Raw genomic sequence first — 13985 nt, forward strand, 5'->3', positions numbered from 1 at the left:
GGCAGAAAGTCTCTCAAGGGCAAGGGTGTCAGACCCACTTTAGTTAATGGACCACTTACAGCCCAATTTGATTTCAAGTGGGCCAGACCATTAAACCTATTGCGTGGCAGCCTACCTTTCTTTCAGTGTGAAGAAGTGCATCCATTTACAGTAATGATTAAAAAAAAACGCCTGACATGAAAAATATATAACTGTCATTTTAACAGTATTTCCTAATGCACATCCATTACAGTTTAACTTCCATCTACAAAGCCACAAAATCTTCTCAGGTAGAAGTTTTTGGAACTCTGCAGCAGATAAGAAGGGAGTCTCTGCTCTCAACAACAGATCACGCTGCCTGCTGAAAGTACACTGCATCCTAAAGGACTCATCTCCCCTGCCTATCTGCTGTTTGAATGTCAGCCCTCAGGCAAACATTTCAGGTCCATCAAAGCATGATGGACTGCACGATTAATCTCAGATCCATCACAGTGAGCTCTGCTCTGAAATCACCCACACTAAAATCAATAACACATCAAATCTACAAGCACCCAGGGCCACACTATTTATTATTTCTTGTTTACTATATATACACAGTTTTCTTACACAAGTGCAATAAAACTGCTATGGGCATTTTTACTATCTTAAGCATACAAGAATATATGGAACTGTGTGTGTGTGTGTGTGTGTGTGCGCACACCTGAGCTAAATGGACTGATTCTTATATAGCGCTTTTCTACTCTCCCGGAGTACTCAAAGTGCTCTACACAACATGCCTCATTCACCCATTCACACCCACTCATACAAGCACTCAAGTGCAACTAATAAACATTCACACTCCGATGAACGCAATTTGGGGTTAGTATCTTGCCCAAGGATATTTGGCATGCAAACTGGGGGAGCCAGGAATCAAACCACCAACCTTCCGATCAGTAGCGGATCTGCTCTACGACCTGAGCCACAGCCACCCAGGTAGTGTGCAGGATTTCTTTGTGCATTTTTTACACATTGACAATAAGTGAATCTAAACAAGCGCAGTATTTTACCCTTTCAGTCAAAGACATTCTCAAGACCTAGAAATACATTGCAGGCCAAGAGCTATAAAACTGAAGCTATTATTGACTTAGCATAATTATCATGCTTTCTGAGGTTATTAAGCAATTAGTATTTAGTAATCTAGATTCGGGGTCGGTTCTCACCTTCAGGCCACATGTCTGACATTCCTGGTCTGGAGGGAACTCACACTAAGTATGACATGAATAGGACAAACAGCTCACACATACACACACAACTGAAAGTTCTCAATAATGCTTTTAAAGGCATCTCACAAGAGCTGGCCCCAGAGGTCATTTCCAAATCTTGCAGTCTATAGAATCACCGGACTTCACCTCAGGTGACATCGTGCTACATACATTAGCGGGTAGACTGCTCCCAGGGGCCCATCATCTCACACGTCAGATGCAGTGAAGTGGAAATTTAAGCTAGAAAAGTCTCATGTTCCGCGTTGGATTTTTTATTTTAAATTGAGTAGAAACATCTTGAGACGAGGCGTGATATATATATAAAAACAAAACAAAACAAAAAAACCTGGAAAATATTCTGTTAATTTCCCTTTATTCATGTACCTGCATCACCTACTTCCAATTCTGAAGCTGCTTTTCCACTTAAACATTGTGAGAGAAGAAAGTTTATAATCCAGCTTACCAAGAATTGTCATAAACTATTGTGACAGTAGAGATGGCAGTTAAGTTTATTAGTAATTAGTTCACGAAGCACAAGAAGCAGAAACTGAAGCAAACCTGTCAAACCCACTTGTGCAAAGACTAAAACAAATTCTCCACTTAGTCTTTATGTCAACAGCAGTCTTTAAGCTTGTGGGTGTCATGCAAATATTTGCAACAGCAACCACACGCCTAGCCTAATCTCCTGTGGTGTTAATTGCTGAGCATCAACTGCACCCTGCTTGTTTGGGCCCCACATCTCCGTTATATAGCTCTTCCACACATTGTGCACTAATGACAATTATCTTGACTAATTAAACCCTCGTTACACATTTGGCCCATTCACTCCAACCCCATATTTTAAGCACCAATACACACGCATAACAATCCTTTATAACGACGTCCTTTCCTCTGCTTCTCACTAGAAAAACGAGGATGAGAGGGCCTGGCTTTGACACATGTCCACATACCATCGCTCACCAGCATCGTCACTCCTAATGCATCTGTGAACGAGCAGCAGAGGACAAAAGGGATCAACCCAACAGAGCCAATGAGAGAGTGACCACCATGACCTCATGGGTCAGCTGGGAGCCAGGAATGAAAAGACTCCAAGCGACCCCCGCCCAACAAACGCTCACACACCCCAACACCCAGCGAGCCTTTGGACAACTGAAGCCGCCATGGGAATATGGTAGTGTGGAAGAGTAGGAATCAGCATTCGCCTGCAGGAGCTGAAAGAAAGCGGTTGTGTTTGGAATTCTGGGTCATGCCTTTCTCTGCACATTCCTCACTATTCTCACAACAATAAACTGTGTCAGAGCAGATACAACAGCTTCCATTCTGGATATCTCACACCACAAAAAAGCCTAAAGCATCCCAAGCCGCACGCTAACCTCCAGAACTCGGCTGATAAGATTCTTAAACGGTGGAAGAGTTGTGAAATTATAAAAGCTTACTATATTTAAAAGCATCACATGGAGCAGAGCACATCTCCACCAGGGGAAATTACAGATTGTGTGTACACTCGGGGTCTTGGCACTAATTTAAGCTTGGCAGCTACAATTCCCACAAACAGTTGTGGCTTGGGGAGGAAAATAGCTTTTCAAGCAAGTTCTGCACAAAATAATACGCATATAATCATCAGCCACAAGTTTTATTTTTGGGAACCGTGACCTCGAGTAGAGAAGACAAAATATGATCAGCCTGAGTCATCTGAAGTCATTATCAAAGTTTTTTCTTACAAAATGTTCTGCAACGCAGTCACAATGATCATCGGTGTTTTATTCAGCTGTCAAAATTAAACTTGTGCATGCAGTACAAACTGGGACATCCTTCATTCTGAACATGCAAAAATAAATAAATAACTTAGAACAAACAAAAAAAACAAAAAAAACAACAACTTATGTACAGCCATAAAACACTGAATGCTACCGAATGTAGCTAAATGTCCATTGGTCTACCCATTTAAACAGGAAGAGGTGCAACTACAGAACCAATACACTTTGGTCTTAAATTCTTCACTCTTTGGGGCTGCTTGCTGTTTTCTTTGGCACTTTAGTTTGGCAGTAATTATTACTTTAAGTCTTTAGTTCTGCTGTCTGTGAACAGTTTGCCGCTCACAGTTTGCTCTCCTCCTCCTCCAGTGGTCGGTTTAAGCCGGGGATGAATTTGAGGAGGCGTCTGCGGAAGCTTTTCTGTTTGGGCTTCCTCTGCAGCGTGGCTCCCGGCTTCTCCCCCGGAACGGACGACGACGACGAAGATCCTTTGACGTAGCTGCGAGTGCTGGCGCTGCGGGTCAGCTGCGTCTTGGGCGTTGAAAAGAACTCGCTGGTCGGCCGGAGGCGCTGCAGCTTCGGTAACTGTTCTTTCTTTTTTTCTGCACTGTCAGAGTCCACGCTGCCATCCGCCTGATATATGCAGGTTTGGTAGAGAGGGTCATCCTCGGTGGCCGTGCTGAGAAAGCTGGCGCTGCTGCTGGTGCTGCCTGTGCAGTGCAGGGCTCTCTGAAGCGCAGGGCTAGGAGCGCCGAGGCTGCCGTACACACCGGCTGACTCCAGGGACTCATACAAGGCGGCGTCACTCATTACTATACCTGCGGTGAAGAAGGGCAGCGTGAGGACATGGGAAACTGACCAATTGTAAAGAAAACATGAATAATAAATGAAAAAACACTGCTTTAATTTTCTGTGAGTCTTGTTTGCCTCATTTTGCACAAGCGACCACCCGACTATAGCAACGAGCTGTTTGTTTTCTACTATGTAATCAGGACTTCCTGCAAAGCAGCAGTCATACACATCCTGATTCTCTCCCCCTCAAGAAGGAGGTAATGTGATTGGTACAGTTTGTTATCAGGATGACATAAAATGTTCTGGATACATATACATGAACTTGTTTTTAATTAATTTATGGTTTGTTTTTTTACATTTGGGATTTAGTGTGACCTGGAATTTGACTACATTTTGGAATCTTGTCTGGATGTGGAAAAAGTACTAATAAAGTAGAACAGAAGAATGCAGACTCTGTATGCATGTACAAGTTGAGCTGCACAAGGCCAAAAAAAAAAAATCACCTACCATGAACAAGGCGCTGCTCCTGCACCATCAGTGAGCGATATTCATCCCATTTCTCATGAAGCGTTTGCTAAAAGACAACACAAGATATTGGAATTGATTACAAGAGGAAAACAAAACAACAACATACAGACAGGAAATCCACCACCCTCATGTGCAACCTTTAAAAGCAATAAAGCTAAATCATCTGAGCCCACACCACAGGTGTACTAAACAAAAAAATAAAATAATAATAATATTAAAAATACGGTGCCAGTTTAGATCAGTGCTTGAGCAGGTAACCAACATGCCACGTGGCTAGAATTAGAAGCTACAGACTAAAACGGAGTTGAAGATGGTAAATCTACATGTCATAGACTGTTAACTGAAGTTTAGACTTGTCATCGTTGCATAAGCGGCCTTCACTCATTTCACTTTTTTTTTTTTTATCTTTTCATAAATGAGTCAACAACCACGTCACATTTATTTACACATTAACATTTACTTCATCTTGTGCGTCAAACGTGCCGTGTTCAGCAGCAGGTTTTAAAATGTTGGTTTATTCTCTCAGGCAGCTGTGTCGCTGAGGATTAGAAAAAGGACAGCTGCTGTAATCTTGGGGGAAAGCTCGCTCACTTAAGGCCACTTCACAGGCAGCTCGAGTCAAGAATGTGTGCAGCCATCAGTGGGCCTGCTGCACAAACTGCTAATGTAACAGGTGGCGGTGCTGCTGGAGGGACAGGTGTGGAGGGAGGGAGGTGTGGTGTCTATATCCAGCGTGTAACTTAATGTTTAAGCGGGTGCGCATGTGTGAGAGGCTGCTGGACGCTCATCCGTTCTGACTCACCACTGACAAACAGTGAACAACTCACCTTTAGATACTGCAGCCGGGCCTCTAGTTCAGCTTTTCGAATTGAGTCACTGTAAACCGTCTCCAGCCTTTAAACAAAAAACCAGAAGGCAGTAGAGTTAACAGGCGTAGCAGGAAGCGCATAAAAACTACAAGGGCAGAAAACAGCGATTTAAAAAATAAATAAATAAAACTTGACCATATGAAAGGCTCTTTTCATAAAGTTAGTAACAGGAACGGGTTTGGTTTACAAGCAAGGGGGGAGAACAAGAAACACAGTTTCCACTTAAGTGCCGCAAATCTGTTCAAATAACATGAGCGAGAGAACATACAGAGCTCGTTTTCACTCTAACAGCTTTTACTGACTTGAACTGTAAGTATAATTAGATGATGTCAGTCTGTAAAGTGTGTCTACACTGGCGCTCTGATGCGGTTCGCCTCACTTCTTCTGCATCAGCTCAGAGAATCTTACACCATGCTAACTTTCTTTTAATCTTTTACAAGCAGAGAAGGGGGTTGAAGAAGACTGTGTGGTTCAAATTAAAAACACCCACTCAGCACACCGACAGATAAGGACTCTAAACGGCGATGTGCCAGATAATAAAGCTGAGGCACACAAATTATTCTAAGAGAGTTAAACGAGTACAATACGGAAGGATTTTTAAAGTTAACCTCAATTATTTTTCACGTTTTTCCTGGACTCCAAAAACAGAAATAGCACCTTCTGATTGTTTTCCTATATGCAAGTGACAATAAAAGCAAACTGCCACGTTTCATGCCAGTGCAAATGTTTACCATCTGCATTGTTAATGAAAAACTGTAACTAACATCTTTCATGTTACCTTAACAGAATTCAGGATGTACCGCCTCTCTGACGTTAATCTCAAAACCAAAACGGCACTTTTGTGAGAAATTATTCTCATCTTTCCTGATTTGGCCCTCTGTTACCTTTCAAACTTATTTGGTTTCTGTTCCCATGTGAAACACATTCACTTTTGTTAGAGTTAGAGAGGTGAACCATGAAGTGAGCATCCTGTCAGCTCTATCAACAGTTTAGCCACCGCGATGAACTGAGCATACTTATTAACAAATTCTGAGGAAAGTGTTTTGAAGCCACTGTTGTTGGGTTTTGTGAGTCTGTGTACCTGAGCGAGTTCCCACTGGCTCTGATGAGCTGAACGATTTCCTTGTGTCGAAACCCCTCCACGGTGGCTTCGTTCACACTTGCGATGGTATCCCCTGCACAAACACAAATATACAAACGTGTATGTTAGCCAGCCGCGCCTCACGAAGCAGCCAGATGAGGCACACTTCTGAAGGAAACCTCAACACATGTGCGAGACAAATGTGGGAAGACTAGTTCGCGTCTTCGTGGCATATGGCTCGTCACAGGACCGCAGAAAAGCGTTTATTTGCCATTAAACCGTTTACATCTGGGTAGCTGTAAAGTCGCGTATGTCACAAAGTTCTACTTCAGTTTCATCAAAGCAGGAAAAGATGCGGCGTGGATACTCGTGTGACAGCATCTTTTGTGAGATTTTAGCCTACTTTGACCTTTCAAAAAAAAAAAAAAAAAAAAAAAAAAAAAAAAAAAATCCCCACTGCGATGAAGTCATTGTGTTCACAGCAAGACTGAGAGTGGGGGGGACAATGGAGCGAGTATGCAAGGAATTTAGGAAGTGAAACTAAAGTGACAGACGCAGGTTGAAGAAAATGGGCGGTAAGAGCAGCAGCACATAATCTCCTTCCCTCTTTTTTTGACATAATGGAAACATAACACTGGGTGTGGACAGCTTGTGACTGACCAATCACAATTCACTTGATAAAATATTTTCTTGTCTTTCCCCAGTCTCTCAAAAACACAAAATATGAATGCACTTCCTGGTTTAATTAATTAGTTATAACACATCAGCTGTTTGTAATTTTGACTTTTCTCATTTTTTAAAATTCATTTTATTTTGTTTTTTTAAGAAGGAAGCCAGACATTAAAAAAAATATCACTTCCTTCAAAGTTAATTTGCTTTTGTGTCATTTGCCACATTGGTGAGTAGTCGATCACCAGCTTGTTTGTTGACTGGGAAAAATGAGTAGGGATACAGTCTTCTTTGTGCTTCCCTAAACAACCAACAGAAACTCACGAGTGCTTATGTTGACGCACGTTACACAAGCGTCAGCTGGCAAACAACGACCTGAACCGAAGCCTCGTGTCACGCTCGCTTCCCCTCGAGTCTATTTCAAGTTTTTCTCCAGGTTATTTTAGGCTTAAATACAGCTCAGATAAAAAGAGGAAAACATACAGAAGGAGGAAGTTTGCTTACCAACTTTAAGTCCTGCTTGCTGAGCCGGGCTGTCATTGTGGACCTTACACACAAACGTACACATCTCTACAGAGTTTTGGTCCTGATGGTGAAGACCGTAAGTCTGAAGGAGACAGAAAAATCACACTGAATAAAAGGAACTCACACACACACAAAAAACTTTCCCAGCCTAGGTGCCGTCTTATACGTGTTGTAAATGAATGTGGCAACGCTGAAAAGCCACTGAATAACCGGCAGAGGAAGTCATGACAGACAATGCAGGAAAGAAGATATCACTGAACACGCAGAGATGTGACGCAAAGAAGCAAATGAGGTTTTCTTCCCCTCGTCTGATGAAACATGCCCGGTTGATGCGCCACACTGAAGTTATTTTAATGCCCCGCTCATCACAGTTCACAAATCAACTACTATACACCACTAAATGTCAAAAGGAAGTACTGTAACAATAATTTGGAAAGCTACAGCTATAAAGATAATAAAACACAAAAAGACAAATTACAGTTGTAATTACTCTTACTGTTCTATCATCACATGACCAATTTCATTACCAGTTGTTGGGTTTTATTAACTGCTGCAAGAGAAAAGTGACAAGATTGGTGGGGGGGGGAAAAAAAAAGGAAAATCAACAAGAAATTGCTGTAAACTAATGGGTGAATGACTGAATGTAGTGTGAAGCGCTTTGGGGTCCTTAGGGACTAGAAAAGCGCTATACAAATGCAGGCCATTTACCATTTACTCAGGGGTAATAAATGTCCCCTATAACAAGTAGTATTTACTTTTGAAAACTTCAATCTGACTCCAGGATATTGGGTTGTATTTGCTACTTTAACCTAACCACATGACGTGAGCATTACTTAAACTCAAAGGCCAAATATTTTGTTGTTCTGGCAACCGTTTTTGTAACTTCCATACATATTTGCATGCTCTTCCTAGTTTCTGTCACCACAGCTCCTCTACAGAAGGTCAGACCACTGCAGAACATAGACTTCCCCTAGCAGCAAAACTGTTAGTCAGCATGCTGCTGCTGAAGGAGCTTCTACCTTACAAAGAGAACCAACTTCCAGCTGAGAGAAAAAAAGAAAACGAAGTATCCCATAAAATAAAATTCAAGTTATAAAAGGCTATCTGCTCCCGAATTCAGCCTGACAGATTGTATCCTATTCAAATCAGCCTGATCCTGCTGCTCGTTTCCTTCTCACGCAACCATGCAAATATTGTTTCAAATGCAAATATCACATTGATGTGCTCGATCCTCGACTCCCAGTATTAACAGAGCAGACGGCGAGAGAAAAAAAAAAAAAACAAAAAAACAAAAATTTGTCTTTCTCTGTCTCTTTCTCTGTGTAGCATCAAACTTGTCCTCATGATCTCACTTCCTTCTGGTCAGGAAGGGTGGGAACGTGCAGCAAAAATCCAGAAATAGAACAATATAGTTATATCACTTCCTCAAAGAAGTACTTCAGTCCAAGAAGTCTAAAAAGACCGCCAAAGCACGATAATGTGAAGATGTACTCGCACGCTTTAATCATTTAGCAAACTATTTAAAGAATGAGGTCTGAGCAACAGAGCCGATATTGTGAGGTAGGGAGCTTCAGGGCACACGAGTGAGATCAGAGACAAACTGAGGTCAGAAGTGAAAAGTTTCTGTCTGCTGAGCAGGGCAGAGCGGGGCAGGTATTACATGGAAGGCATGTGAATAAACCACACTGCTCAAAATACAGATGCTGGGAGAAAAAGTACAAATAAAAGCATCTCCACAGTCATGGGATTAACATCAACGGGTTTATTGATGTATTGACTGATGTGTGACCTTTCCTACACAGAACAGGATGTACAAGCTTCTGTCACTTAGGTTTTATCATGTGTGGACAGAGATAGTGGCGGATCGTGAAAGTGGCACTCGAGAAGTTCAGAAATCCACTCCAACCCCCCAAATATCACTCCCAAACTTACCTGAATCTCAAAACCAAATGCCTCCTCTTCTTTTTTCTCCAGGACCACCACCTTCCTAAAATAAAATGATAAAAGGAACATTTTGTCACTGTTAACTGGACAAACTCTCCTCTGGGTTTGCTGCAGCCAACGCTGCTTCTTTTACGTTTTTAAAGGTAGCAGTGCAAAGACCAAGTGATCGTGTAAGAGTCATGTCGGTCTAACAGTTGATGCCTAATTCTTTTTAGTCTTAAAGGAGGTATTCACCTTCTGATTCAGTTGTAGAATCAAGAAAAATAAGAAGGTTAACCGGTACAAACAATCTCAATAAACGATGGGTAAACAAGGGGGGGTTTGTCAAGGGTGTACCCAATTATAGCTGGAATCAACTCCAGCAACTCCACGACCCTGAATGGGACATTTAGTTACGACAATGGGCGGATGAATGGGTTTTATACTACGATTTGGACAAAATAGGACATTTATAGATGTCGCCTTGAACACTAGGATATAGTTAAGGAGAAGTTTTCACTGTTTCCAACACAGCAGAGGCATAAATGTCCTTTCCTTTTTTAAATTTGATGGGGGTTACATGAACCACAATCACGGCTTTTTAGTTTTATCTCTAAACTCGTAGTCTTCAAAGCCAGCAGAGTCTGTGTAGTTGCTTTAGTTTCTGTAATTTATGCAATGGTGTGTGCTTATATTAGACATGGTCAGTTTGAAATGATAAGGTCAGGGTGTGACACTGTAGGATGTTAAAGAGCGGGGATATCCTTTAGAGGCTTATATCACCTTTCTGTCACAGGGACCATGGAGTAGGCTGCCCAGAATGAGATAAACGATGGTGCAAATCTATTCTAGCACAGTCCAATAATAAAAGTATGGCTTATGGTTTTAGAGCTCGTTCGAACATAGCTTAATGATGTTTATTCTGACGCATCCATAAAACAGCCTTTTATGTACGTCAAACACAAAATTCAAGAGGAAGGATGAGTGAAAGTCAGTGAGAGGTTAATGTCTGTGTTTCTCTGCATCCTTAACTAAACTGCATAACAAAACTCCTCCACTGGCTGCACAGGACTTCCTCTGTATGCAGGAGCATGTGGACGTCACATGCAGACGTACAGTAACAGTACAGCGGTCTGTTGGAGTGAGGCTCAATGAATATTTATAACCTCCCTTAACAATGGCTTTAATCAGTGTTCCCCCTGTTTGAACAACTGCCAGTCACTCCGATATGAGGCTGCTCGCCCTGAATCATTTTTCTGAGGAAGATGCCATCGTGAAAAAATTCATGTGAAGGCACAGTGAGAGGGAAAAATTTAAAAAGTCCAAAAAAAAAATATCAGAGAAAGATGAGGGATGTTGTACCTTTGTGGTTCTGGCGTCTGCGTAAGGGGTTTCCACTTCTGTAAGCCGCCACCCTGCAAGGAGAAAACGAAACAAGATGTGAAGCATGTCACACACCTGCGTAGCTTCAAGTTTACTCATGAGGATTTCCCCCCCTCCCCCTCCGGGCATTTCCTAGGCACACCTACTGAGCACTTCAGCGATCAGTGGCCAGTCCATCCAGTCGTCTCGAATAATGAGCCAAGAGTGTTTTGGTATTGTTAAGCTACTTAACCTGCATACCAGCATGGAGATATTGTTGACAAAACCAGAAATGCGTGACTGCTGCTCTGTTTACTCATTACATCAAAACAAGTTGCACGCATACCTACAAGCATAACAGCAAATTGGCTGCCTTCAGGCACAAACTGTCAACCAATCTAAAAACTGCAGCGCTGTTTACACCAAGTTCAGTCTATTAAAAGAAGCAAATAAGACACAGAGGTGAGCACAATAACAGCATTGAGAGAAAAGCCAACTCACCAGCAGGAGCAGTTCAGGTCCCCGCCCCACCTAACTGTGTAAATAAGGCAGGTATCTGTCCAGAAGGCTCCACTAAAATCACTTGAATCAATCCACCTCTGTTCCAGCTCAATCATTTTCAAATCCTGCTCCAATGAAAGGCTGCTTTGTGCTACAGTCTCTCTGGGTAGTAAAATGTTGCTTTCTTTATGTCCCAACACTTACAGAATTGACCCAGAGGAGTCTCAATGAGTGCATTTATTCCCAAATACCCAGAGAGACCAACAGGGGTGGCTCAAGCAGGATCTCCATCCCCGAGTGTACACAATGCTGTGTTGTAACCCGGCGCACTAGCGTATGTGTGTGGGTTTAACTATGCCTCAGTCACAACAGGGCACTGTGAAAGGAGTTTTTCCAACTCTGATGTGCTCTTTGGGCAGAAACTCCAAAGCAAGTTGAGCAACAGAATTCACTGAAATCAGCTTCATGAGAGGAAAATAAAAGCGACTGATGCAGTAGCCAAACAAATTTACAGTATAAACATTAAGCATTACGCAACATGGACTAAAGGATGAGGGCTGTCAGAAACCGTTCCTAAAATCCAGACTAATATGTAGGCCACGGGTTAAAATCATTTCCCCTGAAATAAGAAGACTCAGGGCCAATTTATAACCAATCAGATCACAATCAGCCACAACATTCAAACCACGGCAGGTGATGTGAATAACAATGATCACACTGATCCTCATGCTGACCCACCCCCACCTACCTGCCCCAAAGTCAACGGCTGTCCCTAACTGCAAAACAGCTCAGGGAAGGAAGAAGACAAACAGCCCGAAGCGAAAGATCCGGGCAGGTGATCTGCATGCTGTGACTAACTACTGTAAGTTTTAAACAAATAAGCACGTCCCTCCGGACTCTGTAGCGCATCCTGTAGCTCTGATGCAACTTACTGTTAAAATGACAACAGTGACAAACTTTCTATGAATCATCAAATGCAAATTTGCTTTTGTAACAATCTACCTGTTCTCAACTAAAACTCTTATCAGTCATGAGTCATGTGTTTAATCTTAGAGATCACTTTCATCTAAATAAAGATGTTAAGGCATAAAGAACATGGGCGAAGTCTGTTTCATGCAACATAAGATTCAGAGTCTGGGTGGGCACCCTTGCCCCTAGATGGGCTGCTATAAGATGTCCTGTGTGGCGCCGACCAGCCACTCACTGGATACAATAACTTGATAACCCTTTTAATAAGCTTACAGTCTCTGCTTAAATAATAAAAGGACTAATAGGAAACATACAGAAATTACTGTGTAAATGGTTTTTGCCTTGTAAGTTAAAAAAAGCACTAAATAAATTTAATAAAACTTTAATTTATTAGTTTACCTGCCAAAAAAATAAACTTTTGCAGGTACATTCAGCTAATAAACTTTTAAAAGGAACAGTAGCAATACCTTTTTGTAGTTTCTGGGCAGCGTCCCCCCCGAGTAAGCCAGGGTCTTGTAGTTGTAAACCTCCGAGGAGTTGCTCGGTGTGTCCATAGTCCTGCAGCTGTCCGACTTTGACGAAGGGAAATAAATGTCGTCTTGAGATGCGGGACCGCTGTCCGGTCCATTGGAGTTCACCTTCTTCAGCCTCCTGAACGTCATTGTTGTTGAAAATGAAAACTGAAAAAAGTAAAAATAACTTTCTTGGTGTCCTCCCACAGAGTCTGAAACCTGCCGAGGGAGATGCTGATCGAATTTGGAGCTTCAGCGTGGAGCCAACTACAATTTCTCTTGTTTCCTTTGAATAGTTTGGAGGCGGGGACTGTTTTGAGGAACACAAATGAGTGCCAATAGCAACAGAGACTTGCCTCCTCCGCGGTGCCTTCATGTGCACCTCGGATCTTTTCTGATTCGTATTGAAACAACAGCAAACAGTGTTTATCAAGACAAAATAAATAAATGCCGTTAGTTTCTTAGCTGAAAGAAAGAAAGTCGAAAGAAAATCAACCAGTAGGTAAAAATGTAATCCAAAAATTCCAGAAAAGAAGACGGAGTTTCCGCTTATTTGCTAATATTTTCTAAATATTTTCACTATAGGGACAACTGATAGGACAAAACGATACTTCTGATTTTTAGAAGTATCAGACAAAATTATCAGCTGAAATACCTCAGCTTCTCATACTAATTGGTAGCAGTTTGAATGTTGGATCACCCACTTCAGCTTCCTTCTGTCTTTAGAAATCTTAATGAGTCTTTGCCAAAAGAGATTAAGCCTGCTGCAAATGAGTGCTGGATCTGAACCCAGGCAGCAGGACCATTTGGATAGATTTAAATCCTCTGATAAGGTGACGCAGGAAGGTTTTCATTTATGTTTATTACCAGCCCATGCATTATGAATCAGTCCAATATAATAAGTTGACTGATGATTTTCTATCCTTTTGTTAAAAGTTAAAAAAACGATTCTGCTTATTTTTCTTTAATAACATTGAAAAACTGCTTTGATTATTTGCTCATTCATCAATTTGGGTTATTTCAAATGAGGGAGAAGCTGCAAAAAAGCAAATGTGCCTTGCAGAAATAATCGTGTGTAAATTTCATTAGAAACCTGGGGTCTTACATAATGTTCTGTGTGGCCGACTGTTTGCATTACAGTTGTGTAAACCTTTGTGACCACCCGCCATTGACAGAGTTTCCACAAGTGTGTCATTGTGTTGTTAGTGCTCACACTGCTGTGACAGCAACATTTGTTGCTTTCAAACCAACCTTTAGTTGCAAATTTAGTGTTTTTATTA

At 41.8% G+C, this 13985-nt stretch overlaps 1 protein-coding gene across 1 annotated transcript; it reads right to left on the reverse strand.

Annotated features, from left to right (window-relative positions):
• Positions 1-2963: 2963 nt before the first annotated feature.
• Positions 2964-13006, reverse strand: tamalin (trafficking regulator and scaffold protein tamalin). The gene is made up of 8 exons (XM_085394056.1): positions 12661-13006; positions 10724-10776; positions 9371-9425; positions 7418-7520; positions 6245-6338; positions 5122-5188; positions 4274-4340; positions 2964-3792 (listed from the first exon to the last, which is right to left on the reverse strand). Exons 1-8 carry the CDS (start codon positions 12853-12855, stop codon positions 3317-3319), a joined length of 1110 nt encoding a protein of 369 aa, XP_085250182.1. The 5' UTR covers positions 12856-13006; the 3' UTR covers positions 2964-3316.
• Between the last annotated feature and the right edge of the window lie 979 nt (positions 13007-13985).

Source organism: Rhamphochromis longiceps, linkage group LG20, assembly GCF_057381845.1.
Source record: "Rhamphochromis longiceps isolate RC_006_pf linkage group LG20, R_longiceps_female_GT1.1, whole genome shotgun sequence".
Taxonomy (NCBI): domain Eukaryota; kingdom Metazoa; phylum Chordata; class Actinopteri; order Cichliformes; family Cichlidae; genus Rhamphochromis; species Rhamphochromis longiceps.

Excerpts from the sequence above, each read along its gene's own strand:
- tamalin (XM_085394056.1), bottom strand. The coding sequence starts at position 12,855 with ATGACGTTCAGGAGGCTGAAGAAGGTGAACTCCAATGGACCGGACAGC. Across the intron at positions 9,426-10,723 it reads CAGACGCCAGAACCACAAAG|GAAGGTGGTGGTCCTGGAGA; the intron begins GTACAACATCCC and ends ATTTTATTTTAG. Across the intron at positions 3,793-4,273 it reads GGAGCAGCGCCTTGTTCATG|GTATAGTAATGAGTGACGCC; the intron begins GTAGGTGATTTT and ends TCTTCACCGCAG.